Source organism: Aspergillus nomiae (assembly GCF_001204775.2).
Source record: "Aspergillus nomiae NRRL 13137 chromosome Unknown contig00081, whole genome shotgun sequence".
Classification (NCBI taxonomy): domain Eukaryota; kingdom Fungi; phylum Ascomycota; class Eurotiomycetes; order Eurotiales; family Aspergillaceae; genus Aspergillus; species Aspergillus nomiae.
Genome location: NW_015378136.1, coordinates 1,073 through 25,324, shown reverse-complemented (window position 1 = coordinate 25,324; position 24,252 = coordinate 1,073). Strand labels below are relative to the sequence as shown.

Below are 24,252 nucleotides of genomic sequence, written 5' to 3'. Positions count from 1 at the left end.
GACTCAGAGGTAAACTCAAATTTCGGTAATGGCAGCTGGTTAACGGCCTGGTAGAGACTCGATGGACAGGGTAATCTGCTTCAAGGGTTTATATTCGTGGATTGGGTATAATGTGCACAACCTTCCGTACTATCCCTATGTAAGAGATTTTGAATAGTTGGGTAATAATGACGCGGATAGCAAGGGTTGCATACAGAATAGCACTCTATAATATCCTCGATGTTGGCCATGTACAGCGACCAGGGCTATAGAATGGTCTTTATCTGAGATCTAAACTTACAATCACTGTACATGACACAACGATCATTATTATGATACTAGTGGTTTTTATATGACTCGGACAGGAGTTTGAGCTGAGTGGGATACCTGTAGAGGGACTTCGTGGAAGACATAAAGATTTTACGACGAAGCTTGATGTTTTGGCACTGCAAAAGTACCAATAATACCTGTTGCCTGCTGTTAGTGACACCAGATCCCTGTCGCCGTTGTAGCGCCCAACTTTCAGCCTGACGATCCCACCAAGAACCGAGTACCCATCACAGTATCCATCACAGCTATGGAGATGCCCTACTAAATAAGCCATAGCAATGGACGAATATTCTTCTTTACATCGAGAGATCCACTCTCTAACAACTCTAACTTCCCTCATCTTCCAGCGACCCCCGGAATGCATCAACTATGGCCAACTCGGTGACGACAAACCATCATCCAAAGAACCTGAACAGGGAACCGATGAAGAGCTGGACAAATTGTCTGGAGAAGCAGAATTTGAAGATGAAGTGCCTACCGACGACTCGACCGCTGCCCTTGTCTTGAAGCGACGCTCGTTGGATCGCCTTGCTGAGATCCTAGCCAGGTTTAAGACAGCCAAAACAGGCCCATATGGGAAGGGAAAGAGGAGCCAGGGCAACATTGATGCAAAGCATGTCGCGAGTGTAGTTATGGTGGAGGACAGTAGTCTTCACCGTGTAACCTTTTTGTGTTCCAAGAATGAGGGCCTTCAAGAGGAGGACGAAGTGTTCCTCGGCAGGCTAGGCGAGCTGCTTTCTTTTATTTTGAACGATAGTAGGTCTTTCTTTCCGGCTCCTTTTTTGGTCTGGGGCATCTGAGTATTAGTAGGTCCAGAGGAAGCCCATGAATCACAGGTGTTTGATCTCATATTTGAGCACAACAGACCTCGAGTTGAATATTACTCGGTAGCAGTTCGACAGGCATTTGAGCAGGCCTCTAAGGCCAAACTGTCTGATACGCTCACGGCAGATGTTATGAAACATGTAGTACCCCAGACACTGGAGGCAAGGGAGTGGGAAGGTCTTATTATTGGCATCGACGGGAGACAACCCGAACTCTCGCGGGAGGCTCTCGACTGCCTCTCAGACGAAGATAGGGATGAAGCGGTGGTAGAGGTATGCGTTAGTATCCAGACACTTTTCGGGATGTCTGATCTTAGTACCACGCACTATGACGAGCTACGGGATTTCCTCAGGCGCTTTTACACCATCATCCAAAATCCCAGACAGCGGCCAGCCCTGAAGAATCTACTTATGCAAGCGCTACATGGACACAAAAAGCTTTTCAAAAAAGCTTGGGATGCCCTTCTCTTCCTCGCTCGAACTTTCCACGCCGCAGTAACATTAGTCAAACTGGCTTCAAGACTTAAGCTGGAACATTTCAATTCCTTTGGGTTCATCTTCGTCCCAGCTTCCATATTCCAAACTAAGAGTTACCCTCCACTGGGCAAAGGATTACCGCTGGACGACTTAATGGCACTCCAGTGTCGGCCACAGCATAATGGGTGGGTAGGACTTTTGCAAGACCAAGGAACTATCAGAAATTATAGAAAATTACTGCGTATTCCCAGATCAGTTCACGCGGAGGTTCAGCTGATGATGTACCTTGAGAGTCGCTATTCTGATAGCGTCGACCAGGTCTTTCCCTATATCGGATGTAGCAAGAAGTGCTGCTTTTTCTGTGACATGTTTCGAGGGGTTCACGGGAAGTTCTGGGCGCGTGGAACGCATGAAACGGTCTTTCCTAGGTGGGGATTACCGCAAGATGTATTAGCAGGTGGCAGCCTAGAGTGGCTTGATCAGCTGATGAGCGATTTTGCTGCATCTCTGAGAAGAATGCTGCATAAGGTGCTCAGCATGCCATATCCTCTTCCCCACAGAAACCTATGTCAGCAATCCTCGGCAGCGTTATCCACGGCGCAGGCCAGGCAAGACGATGAACCAAGATATTCTGAAAAACCTTCAACCCTAAGGTAAGGCCCCCATGGCATATTTTAAACTGTCTGGTATTGATAAGTGCAGAAGTCTTATGGTTCCGGGTGCCTTCTCTGCTGCTGATAGACAAGTTCAGTTTTCACCTGTAGCTGGTAAACCAGGATACGCCAATTTCCTAGCGCCGAGTATGCCGCACATTAGCACCCATCTGCCAATTGACCAGGCTGAGATGTACAAAATCAATCACGACAGAAGACAATGCTCATTGGAACGAATAGATGAGATGCCACCGCCTGTGATCACCAACGCCAAGCTGTGCCGATATTGCAGTAGACCAGCTGGAGCCAGATGCTCGGCATGTTGGACACAGTACTGCTCCCACACTTGCCAACGGCGAGATTGGCAGAGGCATGTCTTCATTTGCCGGACACCGAACCGCCCCATCGACATTGACTTTTTCAGACTGATTATCAGACGTGTAAAGAGGGCAATGACGGGCGACAATCAGCAAATTCTTCAGGATTCACTTCTCGATCTGTTTGCTGATGATTATATCTGCTGCAGGTTTGGTTTTAACAACTGCTCGAATATTGTCGAGGCTCTCCATCTCGTCTGTCTTTACGATGCTGTGCTAGTCAGCTGTCGCTCTCCTGTCAGAGTCCTTAATAAGTACCAGGAGGCTGGAAGGCTTGGTGAAGTTCTAGAGCTCTTCTGTGATTTACGTATCAAGCAGAACCCCGGACAGCCGCAGTGCGACTGTATAACATGGTACCTAGAACGCCTCAAAAGAGGACCGTTTCCAATCCCCAACATGGAGAAGGATGTTTACGGGATTTGGGAGACAGCATTTGCCAATGCAATAGATCTTCTGGACTTGTACGACAAATTCGAAAAGGGATGGAGATTAACCCCCGGGCAGGCTGAAGTCTTCAAACTGTTCATAGCCATACAACCTTCCATCTGGCAAGTTCCAGATATCCACTCCTCGGCCTGGATCAGCTTTGGCTTCTGCTACTGCAAGTCCTTCCGACAGTGCCAGGAGCTCTCTGTCAAGTATCTGTTGCTGGCTGCCTCCAGCGCGACCTTTGACGACATAGTCTCCGCATATGAAACCTCCACGATGGCAGAATTGATGGCAGAACATGGAATTGATCTGTCGAATCTAGCTCAAAACGGAATCCGACTCAAAAGGCCTTCTGGGACGATCTACTCTGTGTTCAGGCTCATGAGTGGAGTAAGTCATGCTCTCTCTGGCAGGTTTTGCAGCTGCTTTAGAATGCAGCTTGATCACCCATATCACCGCTACTTCGAAACACATCTCGATCCTGAGTGTGAAGTAGGCTTCGGCTTCGATATGACCAACAGCTGGGAGAGGTGGCAGCTTCTGAATTTCTACCGGCATGTATTCAAGTTACCAGGATTCGATCCCCGAGCGATGGCAGCAGCGAAGGACAGCCATGAATACGGAGCCCTTGAGCGGTATCTTGACACTTTGGTTCCAGATATGAGACTGAAGATCTTTGATATGGATCGAGCAGCGTCTTTTCTATTCCCTAATCTCGGCGCAAGGATCATGGTAACTACTAAAGGTGCAGAACAAACCTCTAGCTCACATCTCTCTTGTCACTGTCGGGTGCACGATGTCTTGGGCCCACCAGGTGTCTGCTATCGAAGGTGGTGTGGCATACAGAATTGCACTAGTTCTTTTGTATTGGCTGGAGAGGCCGACTAGAGAAATAAAGACTGCATCGATATTTTATTCATGATAATCGAAGCTTAAGGTTGCAAAAAATAATTAAGCACAATGCTGCCTTCAACTATGGAATCTTCACCTGACTCGGAACTGAAGATTGTCGGCGAGTGCGGCCGATATCAATGTTTTTGGCTCGCTATATTGCTTCGTTGCCTCTCCCTTTGCTTCGCTCCTCCAACTTAGTATCGATGACTCCAATCATAAAGTAGTAGGTTACCAATCCAGTCTTTGTTTCTACCTTTTCTCAGACCCGTGGTGTAGATATATTGGACTAAACTCCACAGGCCACAAACGTATATACATACTATCGCAAAGCTTAAGGATCTTGGATAATTGATATTATTCGGACCATCCTTGCTGAACTTTCCAACCCTGATAAAAAAGATATGGTCCACGCTTAGGTTCATATCTGCATGGTTGTTTGGCTTCTAAACTTCCTACGCTCCAGCAAAGCCTTAATATTGTGGAGTGCTGTTCATGGCTCAGGCACGAAAAGTCCCCTGTTCACCTCCGCATAGTCTCCACATAGTTAAGTAGAATAAGGATGCAAGGAATACGAAGGGTGGATCCGTCCCTGATCGATTTAATTTGTGGCAATGCCAGGACTATGACTAATTCCCAGACAGAAACTAGGCAGACCACCATCGATCGACAGACTGCTCGTATTGAAGATCTGTCGAATCCCAGTTCTACAGCTCCTCATCAAAGCATTATCTCTCCGAGCTAAAGGGGTACCGTGAGCAGACTTCGGCAGGTAGACCTAATATCAACGGTTGCCAACCAAAAAAAGTCTGTATCTGAAGTTATACAATACACTATGGGTACGAGCCAAGTCTGAACATTTATGTACAGTGTAACTAATTGCATACTAAAAGAATCCGAGGTTCGTTATTCATTCGTCACGCGCAGTGCGTTCCCTCTGACATCTTTGCTCAGCTCCCGTGCACGCTGTGTGGTATCAGCTTCAACATCTCACGTATCCGGACCATCGATGAGCCCTACTCAGGGGCGTGGTCCGCAGAAGACTCGACACAATTTATTTGTGCCCTCGATGATTACGACGACGACGGCAATGACTGTGGTCAGTGTATCACCACTGAGACAGGCTGTGTTTGGCTTGTTCGCAACTCTCAGACTATAAAAAATGGCATTGATCAGTCAGAGGAGCCACAGTATAGATTCCTATTCTTTGAAATGGATGATGGCCACCTCCCCACGGTCGGACAAACACTGCCGATGGGCGAACGGTTGGAGCAAAAGGCAGGTCGCATTGGCATAAGAAGGGCTCATCTTGAACATGTCGCTGGTCCGGGATGTCGTTCTACACTGGGATATTCCGGGACCACCATCTCTCAGGAGGAGATGCGAGGCTGCCACACTGGGCAGGGTCTGGTCTACCGCGACGAGGACGAAGAGTCCGCGCCAGATGACCTGGAATGCGAAATTAACAGCGATTATTTCCTCTCGGGGCTCGTGGACTGCATGCCGTATGTTGAAACTGTGGGTGGGGATGTGTTTCCCGCAAGACATGGCTACGATTGGATTGAACCGGCGGACCCGTTCAATGATGTATGAGCCCCTCTACTTAATTTCTGTGTAGTGTGATTTTAACCGTCTATGCTAGGGGTTTGAACGCTACAGAGCACTGCCGTTCCATCCATGGTGTTTCGGGGTGTACATGAAACTCTCCAGACTTCGACTTGGCCGTGTCGAGATCAACGATCTCGTGGACTACTTTGACAATGTCGAACGTTTCCCACGCCAATACTATGACGAGCCCGATCCCGCCGTTCAGAATGCGGCCGGTGAATCGTGGGTTCATGTGAAGGGCGATGAATGGCTCGCCGCGAACCCGTTCTACGTGCCCAGGCTTCGGGAGATCCTGAAGCGAGCGATGGATACTGGACCGTCATTCAGTCCTCAGGATGGTGCATTTGAGCCTCTTATATCGTTGACCCACAAAACACCCGACCCATTTGCTCGATTACCACGAGAAATACTGGATATGATTATTAACAACCTCTCCACGAAAGACATTGCATCACTTCGTCTCGTCTCACGGCAGTTCTACCAGCTGCACGTCTCACTCTGGCATCGCCTGATCCAAGAGGAAATGCCTTGGTTATGGGAGGTCTGGTCTACTGAGAAGCCCTACTTCTGGGCGACAGTCACTGCAGAGGATATAAAACAGAATAAAGGGGAGACCAGAGTTGAGCACGGAGAGGAGAAAGTGTTGACACATAAAATAAGCGTTGAGGAGCATCTGACCAAATGGACAATGCCAATGCCTACACCGAGCCCAACGAACTGGTTTCTCCTGTATAGGGATATTAAGCGACATTGGACCGAGTTGAAGGGCCTGCGGAACCGACGAAGGATCTGGAATTATCAGGAGGGTATGATTGCATCTTTGAGGTTGTATATGATGGGCTTTGAGGGTTATCTGCTCGATGAGGAATCGATATCTAGCTCTTCCTCCCTATAATTCTGATGATTCTATCTCGTTTGATTCAATGTCTGGGCCTAACGGTCATATCCTGCCACCACAAGGGGCATAAATTACGCCCACTATTCATATAACTACTGGTCAAGCTCTCAGTTCATTCTCTCCACCATAAGTAAACCCTCGCATAATGAAATGATATGTGTCGCTAAAACTTGGAGTTTGCAAACAGATTCTACAACGAGCTTCCCGAGCTTCCTGTATTACCAGTGCCGCCTAAACCATCCAGGGTTCCCCAGCTGGATCCAGAAGACCCAGACTGGCCATTACAGCCAAGATGAAGAGCTATATCTGCCTAGCGTAGATAATTAAGAATTTACATGAGTCCATGCTCGTCGATCTAGAATAGCATATAAACGAATGTTCCGTACAAACCGGGATCCTCTAACAAATAGTTCCCTAATGCGCCAACCCCGCCAAAGGATACCTAGGCTCCAGTCCAAGAATCCTGCTCAATATTGATAGACTCGGCGTGCCAGGTTTTACCACCGTCGGAGGTAGTGAAACCACTGGAGTTAGACCCTTTGTACAGGAAAAGAGTGTCGCCGAACTTCTCGTCTTCGGCACTGAGGTGGATAGTGATGTTGTTCCAGCCTATTCATGTCAACATTTGAGTTCCTATGTGGATTTATTTTTGAAGAACTTACTGTAAGCCTCGAGAGTGCCGCAGTTGCCAGAGCCAGTATAGCATTCGTCACCAGAGTACAGGTAGAGGAGCTCGGCATCGAGGTCTGGAATTACTTATGTCAGATTTTGAATGTTAGGCATTGATCTGCATCAGATGAGGACTCACCGTCAGTTTCCTGAGAGACGACCTTGCCGTCCATGGTGACGGTCTGGTAGACCTTGTTGTTCTCGACGGCGACTGCGCATTGTCAATATTTCTTTCCGAAGATAAGTTATCTTCATTAGGGAGACCTACCCTCAAAATCAACTTGGCTGCCGGTAGGAATAGTAACGTAGGCCTGGCCGTTCTGGCCATCTATCATGATGTGTAAGCATGGAAACCTAATAAGACAATAAGGAGATACTAACTAGGAGTATAAGTGCTAGCAGCAACACACCACTCCTCAGCCGTAGCAGCACAGCCCCTAATACCATGTCAGTCCTCTTATTCGCATTCCCTATATCGTGGTTCCTAAGGGCTACATACTGAGACTCCTGGTCAGGAGACCAGTTCAGCAAAGGCTGATACAGGTACGAGCTGTCATCACCGTTGGTATGTTGAAGACCGATCCAAAGAGATACCCAGACTTGGTCGCTGGGGTCCTGGACCTCAACACCCTGAGGAACAGCCGGAGGCACAAGAGACCAGGTTGCCTTGGTGATGTGGGCGTTGGTTGCGGGACCGGAGTAGAATCCGTTGCCGAAGGCCCAGGAGTCCTTGGTGGTGGCGGCAGCGCGCAAGGCAAGAGCCAAAGGAGCGACGGCATAGGTGGAACGCATTCTAAGTGTAGTTGAGCAACTGGGGTGATTAATTATGATATCGCGAACCGGTCGCGTGGAGAAATGAATGAAATGCTGTAGGAGAAAAGATGGAACGATAGGAGATGCTGAACTAGAAGGGGACAACTGTATGTAAGTATTTTAAACCCGAGCACCCTAGTTTGATGATTTGATTGCCGGATAATTTATCGGCACATTAAGCCAGGAGCAAGGTGGAGCCCGTTTTACCTATAGGGCCGGCTATCGTAATTCTTCCTCTCTAGGGCTAAACTTCGGCATAGAAAACAAGCTTGTTTTAACCTGAAACACCAGAGTGAGCTTCGTGATAACGGAGTGAGAACTTCAATATGCAATGCCGACCCTCCTGATTTCTCAATCTCCTTTTCCACATGCCATCTCTTCATACGTTCAAGACGCTCTCCCTTCCCTCCAGATATATGCCGACTGGGTCAGCCATAGTTATGGCACTTTTTGTGTAAAGTCTCTGATTTGACGGAATGTTAGGGACCTGTGCACATGTTAGCTGACTTGAACATATCCATGCTAGTGACTTGTAGCTTCCACTGTTCCCACCGGATCAGCTTTCACTCATAGAGCCGCAAATAATTTATGAATGATGCTTCAGAATATACCGAAGAGGGGTTTAAATTCTGCATACAGAGCTTGTATTATATCTTTGTAGCTTCCATATAGGCTCGCTTCACATAGCATGTATAGAATAGCATAAATATAGAAGGAACATTCAGAGTATCGCTGTTTCCCTCGTCAATCGGTGGCAGGTGCAGCACCTGTTGCGCCTAACGCCAGTACCAGGACAAACAAGATGAGTTTGGTCGTTGACGGATTCGGCAGAGGTCTGAACCTGACTTGCACCAGGCAAGTATGTAAGAATGGGGCATATGAAGCAGATAATCTGTCTGATACATCGGCAAGTAAGTCCTTTATAGTTCAGCTGAGATGCGAAGTCTCGGATGAGTCTTGCAAATGGTATAGGCCAGAGTGATGCATATGAGCGGTCATACATCTCCCTTGTCAACATCGAATGCGAAGTCAAACACGTATTCCACAGCACGAATCGTAGGATCGGAAGGATACCAAAGCTGCAGCAAAAATGTATCCACGAGTGTTGTTCATGAAATCTTTTGAACATCTGTGCCCGAGACAGATTACGTACTCTCTATAGGTCGCAAAGTTCTTCCCTTGATCTATCACTATTCTTGAAAGATCGTTACGAAACAGCTAGTACTACCGTGAGCTTTACTCACATATTTGATTGCGCGGATATGCTATATGAGAGTCAATGGGACGGCCTATTATGATAATGATTTGGAAGAGCTGTAAGCGCCCATGCTAAGCTCAGACCCGAGAATTAAATACTGGGAGAACAAGAAAAGAAGAAGAAAAATGAAAATGAATGACGAAAAGCGAGAAAGATCCCTGTTGTTCTTGATCAATCCTTTTCCTTCATCGCCAGCTCTCGGTGCCTTAGTTCTCTTGGAAGTGTAACCAGGGCGGCTATAGAAAGGTTATATTTAATAAACTTTGGAACTATATGGACCTACCACGTGGGCCAATCCTAGATGGTGAGGTATTTGCCCGTTAAAGACCGCTATGGCCCCTAGAGTATATCCGTGGCGCTTAGCAATCAACGTGATTAGGTCTACTGAATTTATCTCTATCCTGCTGTTACCTACAGCCTTCCATGATTCTGCTTTAGTCTCAAAGCGTGAATTAATGCACGGAGAGATTGCCCAATGATATGAACCTGTGCATGTATGATAGTCAGACTACTCACTATCCATCGAGTAATAAGGCAGATTGATGTTTACACGGGTCAAAAAGAAAAACATGGGCTTGAAAGGGTGTTAGAGCAATGCATCACAGCTGCCTGTGAGGGCATGATTCTCTATGCTATGCGAGTATTTTATATAACAATTTGATGTACGTGTCCAAAGCCATATGATGTAGTTGAGCAAGAATTCCTCTCATAATCAGCATTGGTTACTTGGTAGGTGAGCGATCCTAGGAGGACTGAATCGTGTAGAAGAAGCTGGCGATAACAGCTTCTCTTGGGGAACGGATCAGCTAAAGGGAGTGCGTTGTGGCTATGTTATCCTGGTTAAGAAAGCCCCCAAAATATGCGGGTCAGATGAGTCCCAACCACACATATGTTCTAGACATAATGTATTTGTCAGTGATTCGAAGTAGGTTGAGATATTTAAGGCTCATGTCCTTTCGGTTTCGTTTGATACGGGGTATAGCATAGCATCAAGATGTTTAGCAAGACCAATCGATCGTTCCATGATGTTGAGCTCATATTGAGTCAAATTCCTCGCTTCACCTCCCTTCATACAACTCATATCCTCCTTGCGATCGCCCTTTTGCCATTTGCCATCAATCATCCAGTGGGTGGGAACTTCATATTCATTGGTCATACCGCTCTTACCCTTGTTCTTGAGAAGGCTCCCATTATACCACAAGAGTCTATCCTTTGCATCAACATGAGCGATGACAAAGCTGCACACCTTGTTCTGGCCCCTACTATCCACCTCGCCCCAGCCAACAATCCCACCATAGTGCCCCGAGAACTCGTAAGTCGCACCCGTGAGCTCAAGACCAAGCCACCACGTCTCCTTGTCTCCGTATGTGATCTTATACGTGACTTCCTCGCGCACATCATACGAATTCTGCCAGCATATGTGGAACAGGGCAATGAGTGTGTCCGTTCGGCTCTTATCAAGGATAACTAGACCAGAGTCGCCTTCTTCGGCATAATTCTCCGTCCATACAAGTGACTTTTCCAACGTCGCACTTGGCTGGCGAATCTGACTCCTGTACCATTCGTTGCGCTCTGGAAACACATTTTTCCAGAGGAGTCGGTCATGGAACAGTAAAGCCCCACTTCGAACAAATGCTTCATGGTCGAGCAGGACCTCGGGAGGTTGAAAGAAAACAGCATCACCGTCGGCTAGGATTACTCGTTCGAAATGTGAGCCCAAGGCTGCAAAGGCCTTGATGGCCCAACCACCCGTCTGCAACTGGAGTGTTGAGTCATCAAAAACGGTGAGGATGTCAAGAAACTCAAGGGGAGGGCCAGATTCCACAATGTTTGATAAACGGGCCCTGTCATCCTGATTGAGATCATCATCACCCGCATAGACGATTTGAATCGGTAAGGTTGAATTTAGAACCGAGCGCAGAGTGCCAATGAGGTGGGCCGCGAAGCGGAGAGTGTTATTGCTGGTTGGGATGACCACACCGGCTGAGCCTGGCTCAAAGGATGCCCGGAGATCCGCTACGGGTTCATGGGTGGCATTTTGTCCCTTGGGCTTGTCGAGAAAGGGGTATAAAGACACAGCTACCCTCTCCGTAGCATTTAACAACAAATTCCTGCTCGTGGACTCTGGTAACTGATCAGCTAGTGTCATCCAGTCGCGCAAGACTCGACTTCGCTGGCCTAACTCCCCGAAATGCTCTTTATATGGTGGTTGGAGTGGATAGTCAATAAAGTATTGCGCAAGATGGTCAATCAAGCTGATATCAGCAATGACAGGGGGGTATTTTTCGTGGTGGTATTATCCACATAGCTTGAGTCAGTCACAATATGGTTAACAGGATCAGGCACTACTACTTTCGACGTAGTGGTCTGTAGTCGGGGTGAGTATAAGAGGAATAAAGAGAGTACTGCTGCCGCTGCAATCGTAGTGATACCAATCCAGGCCGGTCGAAGACCTCGCGGGGCCAGAAACGAGATCATATTCCGTGGGAACCGACGTGTGGGGTCCAAAGGAACTTAAATTAGAAACCTGTTGGCTGAAAACATTGACTGTGAAATGTAAGGATACAGGGTATTTACGCAGAAAGCTTTCCATCAGCTTGTAGCAGTGAGAAACGAAGATGTGGCCATTTTTGTCTTGATGGGAAGTGACATGTCTTAACTGAGCGATTCTCGGCATGGTCAGGGGGGGAGCCCCAAGTTCACTAAAATTAAACCAGAGGCTGACAACAAGCCTGATGGTACGCAATGTTACCATATCGGTAGTGGATTCCAGCCCTATATCATTGGTGCAGGCTGTGGGGAGCGGCCATTAGCTTTTAAGATAGTGGCAACTAGAATCCACCGTTCTTGTAAGATGCCGATCCTGGCCTACACAGTGTATTCACAGAGTACGGAAATACATCGAATTTTCATTGACAGGGGCTCAGCCCCGTCCATGTCACTATCACTGTCCACTTGGTGTGTAGTGCTTTTCTGCGGCTATTTTGTAGCGCATTCTGTTTTTCTTGATGTATCGAAGCTTTCCGGCAGACGGGATGCAAATTTTGTCATGACTGATCCATTCGGTGTTTAATTCGTTTAACCCATCCCGCTATGCCTGATTCAGCATTTGGATCAGGCGGGCTGGAATTACGTTGTCAATCATGAGATAATTGTCGATAATAAGACAGCTGCTGCGACTCGAACTTCCGGCACATGGGGGCCAGAGGGCGGTTCTTATTTCAGTTAAGGTGATTACTAATTCCATATTCATAGGTATGCAACTTCATTCGGTCAGCTCCCAATGCTGGGGAGGATTTTTTATGAAGCTGGACAGTTGATCTGCTCGGAAGTGATACCCGGATGCCAAGAGAGATGTAGGGCTGGCGGCAGCATTTAGTTTGAACATTCAGCAGGTCACGTGGTCTTTCAAGGTTGTATATTAGAGCAGCTGGTTGTAGAGACATATAGTTAAAAGGAAACATTTTTACAGGTATATTTACTTCTATATTTTGCCTTGCATATGGAGAAGAGCATATATACAGTCGACGTCATCCTGACCATGCTTGGGGTTAATGGGCGCTAGTAGTCACCCTCGGTCGTCAGACAGCTGCCCATATCGTGCTCCAATCACGAGGGGCACAACTTCATCTTTGGGTCCAAATCCAGCCAACCTGACATCTGTTGTGTGGTACCCGGGGTCGTTTAGCTCCGTGTCCAACCTGGATCTATCCTGTTGAACCAGCTCTCCAAACTGAACCTCGAGGTTTTTGAGTTCAGTGGACTCGTTATGGTTTCCTCCCAAGCAACCTCCCATTGCTAGCTGATCAAATCTGTAGTTTCCCCGTGTGGTCATTGCAACTTGTAAGAATCCATTATCTGTGGCTGCAACACCGTTCTGACGCAACGACCAGTAGCCCAAAGCCGCCAACGGCAGAGCAACACCTAGGGAGAGGAAATATGGCAGAAGAAGGTTCAGCGGCCGAGACCACACATACTGTGTATGTAGATCTTGTCGAGTCACGTTGACCGAAGTTGGCCAGAGCTGGAAATGATTGATTGCGCTTATGGTGACGTTCGCCAGCATCGAGTTAAGGATCTCTTCATTTACAGTGAATAAACTGTACCAAGTAGTGAGAGTTCCTTCCCAAGAATCGCTGAACCCATTGAAAAGACGGGTGGATTGGACGAGAAGATTGTCTTGCATCACTGTTCATCTAGTCAGTCCACGACCAAGTACACTTTGGGGAATGTTTGCACATGCATTGCGTTGAAAACACCGCCTCCTGTGCGATCGCTTCCATTGAATCCACACCGTAGACCATTGCCCCTACATTTCCGGATATGCCTTTGGTCATTGCCATAATTAGTGCCATTATATTACGATCACGAATTGTGTCGACAACAGCTTGGGTCATGTTATTCTTGGAAAAATAGAATTTCTTGTCCATCGGCACCAAGTCATGCACATCTCCTATAGTGACGGTTGAGGACTGCTCGCCGTTGTGGAATCTCTGGATGACATGGTATTCAGCCCGACGAGGGGTACATGTCAGTACATGAGACACGTATTCAAATCGAACGGTGTCTGCGGAATCATTTCGAACCCAATTATATACCTCTGCATTCTTCATTTGAAAATTCTGTAGAGCAAGGGAGCCCGCATCCGGTGTGGTCCAGTTGCTTTCTAGCGCATAGAACCAAATGGCACTCCTGTTGAACTGCGGACTAACCTTCTCAAAATCAGTATTGTTACAGCTTAGGTACGGGCCGTCGAAAGAAATCTCATAGGAGCAATTCACCCCGCAAGGTGAGCTCATGGTATGTGGCGCGCCGTTCACGATAGTTTCTGTAGCCAGTTGGTAGATGACAGGCTTGATCTGGAACCCCATATCCGCAATGGTCAACTGTTCAGCACGGAGTACCTGAATAGTAGTCAGTAGCACTTCCGATGCCTTCGATTACTTGATGAAAGGAAGGCTTTACCTCGACAAAATCAGTGTGATTTTGGTCTCTCCAATTATTCGGCACAAACAAAGCCAATTCTTTATCCTTCAAAATTGTTGCGTTACCTCCCCAAGTCTAAATAGCGTACAGATTCACGATCAGATGACTGGTTTCAATATTCAAGTTGGTAGTACTGACCTCTGAGAGATTCATACCTGGCATTTCAGTCTGGAATGCCTCGTGTGTCCTTATCGCACTCCTGACGGTCATTGAGCTCGATGGGAAACTCATAGCGACAGGAACAGCCCAGAGGACCATTGTAATAATAGCTAATAACCATCCTTTTTGAAGTACAGTTAGGGAGAAGAACGACGTTGGGCTTCCTCTCATAGTATAGAGAAACTCCAGAGTTTCAAGCCGCATGGGAGAAATCCGGACAATATGCCAGAAATATTGCGTAAACGCCGCTGCCAAACAGATGCGAATACAGAAGCTGATCACGTTGGCCACAATAGTTGATGCCGCCGTGACATAGGTTTGTGACGGGATATTTCGATCATTTTCAAGCTTTCCGTCGAGATAGTTGAATACTAAAGCATGAGTAATGGCTAGTGCGAGGGCTGCGCATAAGTGTCAGTATCTTCCATGAATTCCATCCTCCAATACTTCCGCACCTAAGGAAAAACTGCCGCAGAGGATGAGCGTGGTTTTCCAGCCGATACCCCATTGACAGACTTGCCCTTGATTCCGTGTGGGATCATCCAAGTCGTGTGTTACGATCGGTGTCTCCGATTGAGATGGGTATTTCCCCAGGGGAAATCGATCCGCTGCATTGGTAGGCTTAAAACGAAACCACATACCCGATGAAAGAGGTTAGGTTCCTAAGGGTATCGCGAGTGCAAACCTTTGTTCAAACGCGACAGACATGAGAGTAATCTTCAACCCTTTTTCAACCATGATCTTGAGATTTACCCGCCAGGATCTTTGACGTCCGCCGATCAACCTGTCACCTCCGTCGCTTCCTAGACTGCCAACAGACATGGTGGAGTGGGCTGAGACCCTGGGCTTGGGGGCCATTTGCTGATCTTTTTCCTCATTAGTTTTCAGAGCCTATGCCCGCCTTCCTTGACAAAGATACAATGGCGTTGTCAAGGTATGAGCATATTCTACTGGATGTATTAGCCGCTCAACTCTATATATGCATTTGTCGTTCTATCTTATTGGCCAGAAAACTGCTGTGCATCGAGCGATACCACAGTTATATAAGAGGCCCGACCTCAAAAACACTTATCTGCTTGGCAGTGCTTACCCACTGGATCATGATGCTGATCGGAGCGTTGGGCTCAGCGCTTAACATCCTGATCGATGTGGTCGCCCCAATCCCCGGTCTATAGTGATTGGTCCTGGGCTCCAGAAAAGTGGAGGCCTTCAAGGCCAGAAAAAGAAAAATCGCCGACTCCGCAGCGAAAGTCAGTCACGTGTAAAGCCCTTCCACAGATTATAAAATTAGAATACTATGTAGCGCATAGACTGTTGGGGCAACAGATGTACTTGGGGTTATATTGGTATAGAGTCCAGAGGTCAGCTTTGGTGAATATAGCATATTGAGTTCCGTTATGTTTACCAGGAAGGGACTCTTTTGTGTACCGCCAAGACTCGGGAGGACATTGATCTACTTGCTGCCTGAGGCAGGGACCTTCCTATTCCATCACTGCCACCCAAACAGCTTTCTATAATGGAGCATAGGCTACAGTATCAAATGTGCGGCTTGGTATTCATAAAATGTGCATCTTTGGACAGGAACTTAACGAGGGTGATTCTGTATGAAGCTTAATAATTTTGTATTTGCTATGGTAGTGCTCAAAGGAGGGCATACTCTTATACCAGTTTGAAAAATATATATACTGTACTTCATGGACATTATGCGTGAAGATCGACTCCATGTCATGATCATCCCCACAATTTATACATTTCGGTAAGCTTACATCATACAAAAGCTTGACCACCTAAGTACATTTAACTATGCTGTTAGTACCTTGGGATACATTCACTATAGTTCGGAATCTTCGGATTGTTCTGCTGAGTTCTTTGCTGGTTTGCTCGGGTATTACCCGGAGCTTGGCCTTCAATCTTAATTTCCGGACCGAGTCTTTTTTTCATCGGTTGACCTATTGCCGCCGAACATCAACGGGAGATGTACTTGGGACTGATTAACCATAAATTATTCTGACTGGGGTTAAATCGATCGGCTACCGTTTCAATGAATCGTTGTAATCTCTGTAGTTTAGTTTTAGCTCTGCCCTTGGTTTCATTTCCGAAAATTAGCCATGAATCTAAATAGGCCCACTCTCTGTTTCAGGCGGTTTCAAGTATACAATTGTGTTTATATCTCAAGGCGCATATTCATAGCCATATGATCCTGACTGTCGAGCTACCTCAAATTCTGCTCATACTCATAACACTCGTTTATTTGTCGTTCCCAATTTAGCCGTGTTGCTTTTTAACTTATACATTCTTTTCTATCAACATGGTTCACCTCTACCGTGCCCTGGCGGCCCTCTCGTTTTCTGCGTCTGCGCTTGCCCTTCCTACTCTCTCCTCTCGGGCCCAGGCGGCGAGTGAGCACTGTGGAGACTACGACTACGTGATTCTGCAAGACACACCATGGATCGTCTACAACATGCTCTACAATGCGAACCAGATCGTCGGCACGCAATGCACCAACTATAACCAAGTGATCACGTCTGACAGCGGAACTAAGGAAGTCGTATGGAGCAGTGTGACCGACATTGAATATGTCGAGAGCACGTAGGAGTCCCTCTTGGTAATTGTGGTCTAGAGTTTTGAATTAACGTGGGCCCATAGGAACAACGTGCCAAAAGGCTACTCTTTCGTGGGTCTCACCCAGAACCTTGAAACAAAGTTGTCGGCCATCGACTCGATTCCGAGCACTTACAGCTGGACTCGTACCAACACAACTGCTTACAAGGGTATGCTCATGTCTTCCCAAGCCTTTCGATAATATAACTTATGGACAATACAACAGGAAATGTCTGCTTCGATTTCATGACAAACGACGTCAAGGGCGATTCCACCTCTTCTTCCTCTCGGGAGCTGATGCTCTGGCTGCAGTATGAAGGCGGGCAGCTTCCCATCGGCTGGACCAACGGCGCTGTTGCTACTATTGACGATCTCTTCGGCACCTCTTGGAAATTGTATGAAGACGTCAACGAGGATACCGGTATCACCGTCAGCACCCTGATGCCCGAGACGCAATTCGAGGGAACCTTCACCGGTGATTTGAAGGATTGGCTTCTTGCTTTGTCCAAGCTGGGACGCTTTACTGAGTCGACCTATGTGAACGTCGGTAATGCTGGGTATGTTTTTGCTCTCGTACCTCGCCTCAATTATCTCTAACAGCTTGTACAGAACCGAGTTCTTTTATGGAGACTCTGTCATGAACGCTACCCTTGGATTGCAGATTAATCTTGCATAAAGTATCGACATACGATCGGGTTCTTTACCGTCGATGAACTAGGTTTTGTCCGCATAGCCTGATATTCATTCATTGGCATATCTTGGTTTTATGATGTGCTTTCGGAGCTCCTAGTATATTTACACAGAATTGGCACCAGGGTAGTAACATGTAAAAATATCGAGTAATAATATTTGCGGTACAGAGCGACAGCATTGACCATTACCTATGTCCACAAGGCACCGCATTTCCTGCATCTATTGAGTTCTCCATTCCATAGAAAGTCAGGGTTTTGAAGGCACCGGGTCTAAAAAGGAAAATAAAAGTTATCAGGCGAGAGTGCCAGAAAAGGAGCCAGGTTCCACCCTAGATCTGAGCCATCTCACACTGGTTTTGGTATTCTAGGTTTTGAATGGATATCCACATATTATCTCAATATCATGATGTGATATAAGTGGTGTTGTGGTAGATTACCCCTGAATTAAGTCTATGAACTTGTTATCTATAGCAAAATAAGGGATATACCCTTGCTAAAGATCCAGAATCACACTTTTAAATACACCCTGGTCAAAGTTCGCACCGCACAAGACAATAACACTGGTTTGGTTGGTGAGCTGTTGTGCGACCTTATTAAAGCCGGCCAAAACCAGAGCTGCAGAGCCTTCGACATTCATATTTTCCTCGAACGCCATAATCTTCAAGGCAGCTTTAATCTCATCCTCGTCACATTCAAGCACATGATCCACCACAGACATTGCCAGCGGAAGTGTGATCGTATCCGTATCGATGCCTCCAGCAACGGCATCAGCCAGAGTATCCCTATGCTCCGTTTCAACTACATGGCCCGCAGCCATAGACTCGGCGAGAGCTTTGGAATTAATCGCAGAAACACCATAGATCTTCGTACGTGGACTGAACGCCTTCATCACCGCCCCAATACCGCTAATCAATCCACCGCCACCCATGGAGACGAAAACATTATCCACTTGATCACACTGCTCGAGAATCTCCAATCCAATAGTCCCTTGCCCGGCAATAATATCAGGATCATTGTACGGCGAAATATAAGTATACTTTTCCTCAACAGCAAGCCGTTGGGCATGTTGTTCAGCAAGACCAGTTTCAGCTCCATGCAGAATAACATTCACCCCGTAGGACTTAATTTTCTCCAGTTTCGCAGGCACCACCGTTTCCGGGAGGACAACAGTGAGATCTTTGGACAATGCCTGCGCTCCACATGCGGCGCCTATCCCATGGTTACCGGACGAGGCTGTTATTAATCGCCCGTTCGCTGGGTGACCTGACATCTTGGACATTGCGCCTCGGATCTTGAACGATCCTGTTAATTGGAAGTTCTCTGCTTTGAATAGCACCTTTGCGCCATTGGATTTGCCTTGTGCTCGGGCTGGAATGAGGGGTGTTTGGTAGATGTGGCTGCGGATGCGATTCCGGGCTTGGACTGCGCTGGCGGCAGTTTCGTAGACTGAGTTTTGCATTTTTCTATTCTTTAATGGATATTGTTTGGTAGGTAGTGAAGAGTGAAACGTCTGCGATGGCTGAAATTGGAATGTTGGGATTTGTTGTCCTCTTTAACCTGCAAGATCCTCTCGATCTTGTTGTGATATCGGCCCACCATATAGGAAGATATGATTGGTTTCAACGGCTAAATTGCCTGAATCGGCTTAGCTCTCCCGACAATGAACGCATGTATGAGAAGAAATAGCAGCATTTATGGGCGCCAAGATCTCCGCCAAAGAATGGACAGCTGAGCTCTAATATCCAATGCGTGTATGGAAGCACGTATCTACGGGGAAGAGAAGCCAAATAGTTGTGGGCCCCTTCATGGACGGACTTTTTTGGTACTAGATGGGCTAAATTATATCGTGTATCCAATAGATGTTTCCTAAATGAGCGTGAATTGGATGTCATGTCAAGATAACCCAGGCTTTAGCTTTAGGAGTGGGTAGAAATACCAGTCTTAAAACAGATATCAGAACTTATTATCTGCTTTGTTCTTGTACCCATTTTGATAGTACTACTTGGTTCCCGGTATTAAGGTACGGTCCGTGTGGGGAACTGAATATGGGTTGACTCTTTGGATCAGTGAGCCTTTGACTTTGAGTCTAGACGATATTTAAACGCACCAAGTAGACGATATTTATAGTGTTAAGACAACTGTCAGTTATGATATGACGTCATACATATCAGGCCCGGAAGCATACGCATTCAGCGGTATTGTGTGATGCACAAATAAGAGTAGGAAGGAAAATGTACGTTATTAGAATTATAAGTTCTATTGACAATATGCGTAACCGATGGCCATCAGATAATTCATTAGTTGAACATTTTTGAATAGTAAAGCCGCAATCTACATCGCGCCTAACCTAAATCTTAGACCTTCCGTCAGGACCCAGCCGCTCGAGCACCTGCTCTCGGACATCATGCACGATAGTCGCAGCATCCTTGACATTATGAATCAGCCCAATGGACGCACCAGCATACGTAGCTAGTCTTCCCTCCGGACCCCAGCCAGCATCACCAGCCTTCAGAGCTAGATCATGATCCACCTTTAGCTCATCAAACGACCGGCCAGCCTGGTGCTCAATGAAACTCTTGTTGATGATAGTACGCGGCATATACGGCTCCGGCCAGCCCATGGTGCCACGAAGATGATTGTAAAGCAATGTCCGCGTGGTGGAAGCTGCACCATCGGTAGCTCGTACAATTTCACCCTGATACCCCTTGCTAATGCGCGCCTCCTCGGAGGCCAAAAACCGTGTGCCCATGACAACACCATCAGCACCTAGACAAAGTGCTGCCGCGGCTCCTCGTCCGTCGGCAATACCCCCAGCCGCAAGGATCGGAATCTGACTACCAGCCAAGGCGTCGGCGACTTCCGGGAGTAGCGTCATCAGTCCGAGTCCATCCTTATGTCGGCCATGGCCGCCGGCTTCTGATCCCTGAACAACAATTACATCGGGCCGCTCGGATCCCTTCAAGAGTCCCTTTGCCTCTGCCAGCGTACCGATCTGTATCCAGATCTGGGTCTGCGATGATGCGTCGCGGATGCTGCGCGACCACCGGTCGTAGTCTTCTTGACCACCCTTCGGGGCAAAGAGCCACGCAGCGCAGGGTTTGAACTTCTGGATACCGGAGACGGCAGTGGCGAGGTCATCGCTCCAGAGCTGGAAGCCGACGCCAATAGGCAGAACGTTGGTAGACGATGAGAAGGTGGACGAGGACTTACGGGCATCCTCTACGAGTGTTGACACCTTCTCAAGGTCGACGAGCATATCTTGTGTTTTAACAGCCGGTCCGAGGAAGCCTAGGCCGCCAGCGCGCGATACGGCGACAGCAGGGCAGGACCTGACATCACGCGCATTGGCGCGCTGACAATGAAGGGGTTGGCTACCCATGGATATGAACGTGATAAACTCATGGCGAGACGTAGGGATTTTGGCATATTTACTAGGATATCGTGACGGTGGGCAGGGGGGAATGTTGGATTATATAGAGTGTTTGGAGGATGATCTTCAGGACCCTTCGGCAGCGACAATTAAGTTGGCTAAGAGGCGGGGCTGGAGCTAAGCTCCGCGGGGTGCGGATATTGCGGAGTTATGTCACATGTCGCCTGTCACATGCTGGCTGGAGCCTCATTCGTTCCCAATTGTAGTCTATCTCCGGGCTGGTATGTTTATGAAAGGATAATGTGAGGTTAAATGGTGAAGATAGGTAGGGTTGGAAAAGCCAGAGGTCAAAATGGCTGCTGTGGCTAATCCATCGATGAGATCATGAGTACTCCATATATGATTCGGTGACGAAGGATAACTTTGGAAGTTCGATTAGCAATCAACGGCTGGCAAAAGTGGACGAAGGCTAGAACGGGGGTCACGAAGTAAAAGTAGGAGAAAGGAACGACAGTGGATAATGTGCAACCTCCGTCCGTCCGCATTGCGGGCCGCGCCCCCACAAAGACCGTTCATGATCCCGATCATATTCGTCATGCATGTGAAGATACAGATTTCTATATGGTATTTGTTTGCACTGACGCATAGAAAGACGTGTGTTCGGTATATCTATACAACTGTGGGATGTCATTGAATAGAAACTGTAGGGTCTGAAGAATGATATTCCTGTGTATGTGACGTCACGCAGCAAGATGTTAGATACGGGCTGTACATAGGATTCCTGAATATTATCGGAATACGAGGAGTGGAGCTTCTCTGCTTATCGCGAAGATCAGAACAACAATAAGTACGTATATGCTGATTTTCAGTGGCGATATACTGGGCATGGCCTCGTAAAGCATTTGAAAATGATTAGTATCACTTGACAGACTGTTTAAGTAGTGTGTAAAACAAAGCTTCCAACCTAGTGACCTAACAACTTCCCAATATACTCCGCAATAGCTAGGGTCCGTTCCTCGCTAAGGCGCCTGCCGATAATCTGCACGGCAACGGGAGCGCCATGATAAACCTCCGGATCATACTCGGCATAAACCGCCTTATCCATGTCACTAACCGGCTGATAATCCGCCAATTTGCCATCCACCGCCTTGTCCGCATACGTGACCGGTACAACAACGCTGGTGAAATCTAGCACGTTGAAAACAGTAGCATATCCATAGTACCGAAATTGGTTGTGGCGGACTGCAGCTGTGGCCGCCACCGGGGCGATAATAGCATCGAGCTCCTTGCCGGTTCGCTCCTCCCATTCGCGCCATTTGTCTAGGTACTCGCACTGATAACGCCACTTCTGCAGCTGCACGTCCCATGCCTCGTTCAGATCTGCTTTGGGAAGGTTGGGGTTCATGAGGTCCTTGATATTCGGAATAGCGGGTTCTCCTGAGGCGTTGATGTGCTTGTAAACATCCTTCATCGTGTTAGCACGTATGATAATTTACATGGGATGTTACTCACCGTGCTTCCATCTGCAGCGTAGATTTTGTTGGCTAGGTCAACGGCAAACCCGTGTTTGTAGGGTGTCCAGGCCGCCACGCTATGTCCGTTCTTCTCGAGCGCAGTGCGGACAATCTCAATACCGCGAGTAATCGGAGGGTGTGGACGTACCTTGTCCGCCGTTAATCAATGTAATAATGAATGAGCTGGCAGTTAGAAGTACTCACAACACCATCGAAATCGTAAAAGGCAAAGTTTAGTCCCTTCTCGGCAATTTTAGCTTGGGTGGCCTTCTCTTCGGCCTCCCTCCATGGAAGTGGTATGACCTTCGAATCGTACTTCCAAGGCTCCTCTTTGAGGACAGATTGGAGGAAGAGTCTGACATCTAACGGGCATTAGTATTTTTCCAGCGACGATCTACATTAGAAATATACCTTCAGCAGAGTGCGCCATTGGTCCAACAACGCTATGTATCGTCTCTTGGCCTTCCATGCTGTTCGTCATACCGCCGTAAGGCAGACGACCATGGCTTGGACGAATACCGTATAAGGAATTGAACGCAGCTGGAACACGAATAGATCCACCTGAGCGACATTAGTGTCTATTAACTTCAATGGTTAAATGTGGAAACCTACCGATATCAGTTCCTATACCGATGGCTCCTCCACGCATTGCAATCATGGCACCTTCGCCTCCGGAGCTTCCGCCGCAGGAGAGGTCGAGATTTCTAGGGTTTGATGTGCGACCGATGATATTATTGACGGTCTCGCATACCATCAATGTTTGCGGAACACTTGTCTTGACGAGGAATACGGCGCCTGCTTTCCTCAACAGGGCAGTTAATATCGAATCGCTGGTGTCGGGCTTACCCAACCAAGAGATATAGGCCATGCATGTTTCAGTTCCCTAGTTCTATGTTAGAAGAGATGCACGCCAGCGTGGGAAGTTCATTTCACCTTGACTCGTAATTGATCTTTCAAAGAGATCGGTAATCCATGCAATGGTCCCACGGGTTTCTTGTGTGTTTCAAAATATCTATCAAGCTCCTTGGCTTGGGCTAATGCCAACTCAGGAAAGAAATCATGTGCACAATTGACCTACACGCATTGGTATCACGTATCTCCGACCGAAACGAAGGTCGTACTTACAAGTTGATGAGCCAGTGCAGCTCTTTTACAGAAGGCCAGTGTCACGTCCACGGACTTCAACGTGCCATCGGCTAATTGAGAAACGAGGTCTGTCGCTGACGAGTTTGTGATCTTTATTTCAGAAGGCGACAGAATCCCAGACTTCTCAGGTAGATCAATGACCGAGCCTTCTGTTGGGACTGTCTTGATTCTCCATTCGTCTGGGATGGACTTCTCCAGACGTGCCCTCTTATCAGCGGCAAGATCTTCCCAGCTGGCAGACGACATAGTGACAAAGTGATAGCTTAGACTATAGACGGTGGTGGAATTATCAACCCGGTGTCTAACGTGGAAACATTATCCGTGGACTACGTTGCTTTATATCTCCAATATCTCCAAGTCTCAAATTTGGGGTTACCCCGCAACCTCAACGTCGTATCGCGGCCATACGGACCATGCAAGGAGAAAAGGAAGCATAAATGAGGTTTTCTAGCTCTTTATTGGGCGACAGAACCGGTTATCTCGTGTTTATCTTGGCCATGTGGTTCTTGGAGTTGTCCGGACCCACCTTGGATAGCATTTCCCGTACTTCTATCAACCCAGCAAAGCCTTTGAGTAGT

At 47.4% G+C, this 24,252-nt stretch overlaps 8 protein-coding genes across 8 annotated transcripts; 2 read left to right on the top strand and 6 right to left on the bottom strand.

Annotated features, from left to right (window-relative positions):
* Nucleotides 1-587: 587 nt before the first annotated feature.
* Nucleotides 588-6,463, top strand: ANOM_004261 (uncharacterized protein; the record flags this gene model as incomplete). Its single annotated transcript, XM_015549518.1, has 6 exons — nucleotides 588-1,065; nucleotides 1,120-2,263; nucleotides 2,313-3,459; nucleotides 3,508-3,801; nucleotides 4,915-5,547; nucleotides 5,603-6,463. 6 exons carry the CDS (start codon nucleotides 588-590, stop codon nucleotides 6,461-6,463), a joined length of 4,557 nt encoding a protein of 1,518 aa, XP_015408373.1.
* A 445-nt stretch (nucleotides 6,464-6,908) lies between these two features.
* ANOM_004260 (uncharacterized protein) lies at nucleotides 6,909-7,927 on the bottom strand (the record flags this gene model as incomplete). Its single annotated transcript, XM_015549517.1, has 6 exons — nucleotides 6,909-7,075; nucleotides 7,129-7,212; nucleotides 7,275-7,346; nucleotides 7,404-7,463; nucleotides 7,517-7,572; nucleotides 7,635-7,927. 6 exons carry the CDS (start codon nucleotides 7,925-7,927, stop codon nucleotides 6,909-6,911), a joined length of 732 nt encoding a protein of 243 aa, XP_015408374.1.
* A 2,225-nt stretch (nucleotides 7,928-10,152) lies between these two features.
* ANOM_004259 (putative alpha-1,3-mannosyltransferase) lies at nucleotides 10,153-11,355 on the bottom strand (the record flags this gene model as incomplete). Its single annotated transcript, XM_015549516.1, has 1 exon — nucleotides 10,153-11,355. The coding sequence occupies one exon, from the start codon at nucleotides 11,353-11,355 to the stop codon at nucleotides 10,153-10,155; it is 1,203 nt and encodes a 400-aa protein (XP_015408360.1).
* A 1,419-nt stretch (nucleotides 11,356-12,774) lies between these two features.
* Nucleotides 12,775-14,990, bottom strand: ANOM_004258 (uncharacterized protein; the record flags this gene model as incomplete). The annotated part of the gene is made up of 5 exons (XM_015549515.1): nucleotides 12,775-13,394; nucleotides 13,501-14,110; nucleotides 14,172-14,267; nucleotides 14,331-14,752; nucleotides 14,807-14,990. The coding sequence occupies 5 exons, from the start codon at nucleotides 14,988-14,990 to the stop codon at nucleotides 12,775-12,777; spliced, it is 1,932 nt and encodes a 643-aa protein (XP_015408359.1).
* Nucleotides 14,991-16,659: 1,669 nt separating this feature from the next.
* Nucleotides 16,660-17,628, top strand: ANOM_004257 (endoglucanase-1 precursor; the record flags this gene model as incomplete). Its single annotated transcript, XM_015549514.1, has 4 exons — nucleotides 16,660-16,940; nucleotides 16,998-17,122; nucleotides 17,179-17,509; nucleotides 17,562-17,628. 4 exons carry the CDS (start codon nucleotides 16,660-16,662, stop codon nucleotides 17,626-17,628), a joined length of 804 nt encoding a protein of 267 aa, XP_015408356.1.
* Nucleotides 17,629-18,137: 509 nt separating this feature from the next.
* Nucleotides 18,138-19,103, bottom strand: ANOM_004256 (threonine ammonia-lyase; the record flags this gene model as incomplete). The annotated part of the gene is made up of 1 exon (XM_015549513.1): nucleotides 18,138-19,103. One exon carries the CDS (start codon nucleotides 19,101-19,103, stop codon nucleotides 18,138-18,140), a length of 966 nt encoding a protein of 321 aa, XP_015408355.1.
* Nucleotides 19,104-19,991: 888 nt separating this feature from the next.
* On the bottom strand, nucleotides 19,992-21,023 carry ANOM_004255 (nitronate monooxygenase; the record flags this gene model as incomplete). The annotated part of the gene is made up of 1 exon (XM_015549512.1): nucleotides 19,992-21,023. One exon carries the CDS (start codon nucleotides 21,021-21,023, stop codon nucleotides 19,992-19,994), a length of 1,032 nt encoding a protein of 343 aa, XP_015408358.1.
* Nucleotides 21,024-21,978: 955 nt separating this feature from the next.
* ANOM_004254 (amidase) lies at nucleotides 21,979-23,920 on the bottom strand (the record flags this gene model as incomplete). Its single annotated transcript, XM_015549511.1, has 7 exons — nucleotides 21,979-22,479; nucleotides 22,527-22,676; nucleotides 22,733-22,890; nucleotides 22,940-23,089; nucleotides 23,141-23,411; nucleotides 23,462-23,602; nucleotides 23,654-23,920. The coding sequence occupies 7 exons, from the start codon at nucleotides 23,918-23,920 to the stop codon at nucleotides 21,979-21,981; spliced, it is 1,638 nt and encodes a 545-aa protein (XP_015408357.1).
* Between the last annotated feature and the right edge of the window lie 332 nt (nucleotides 23,921-24,252).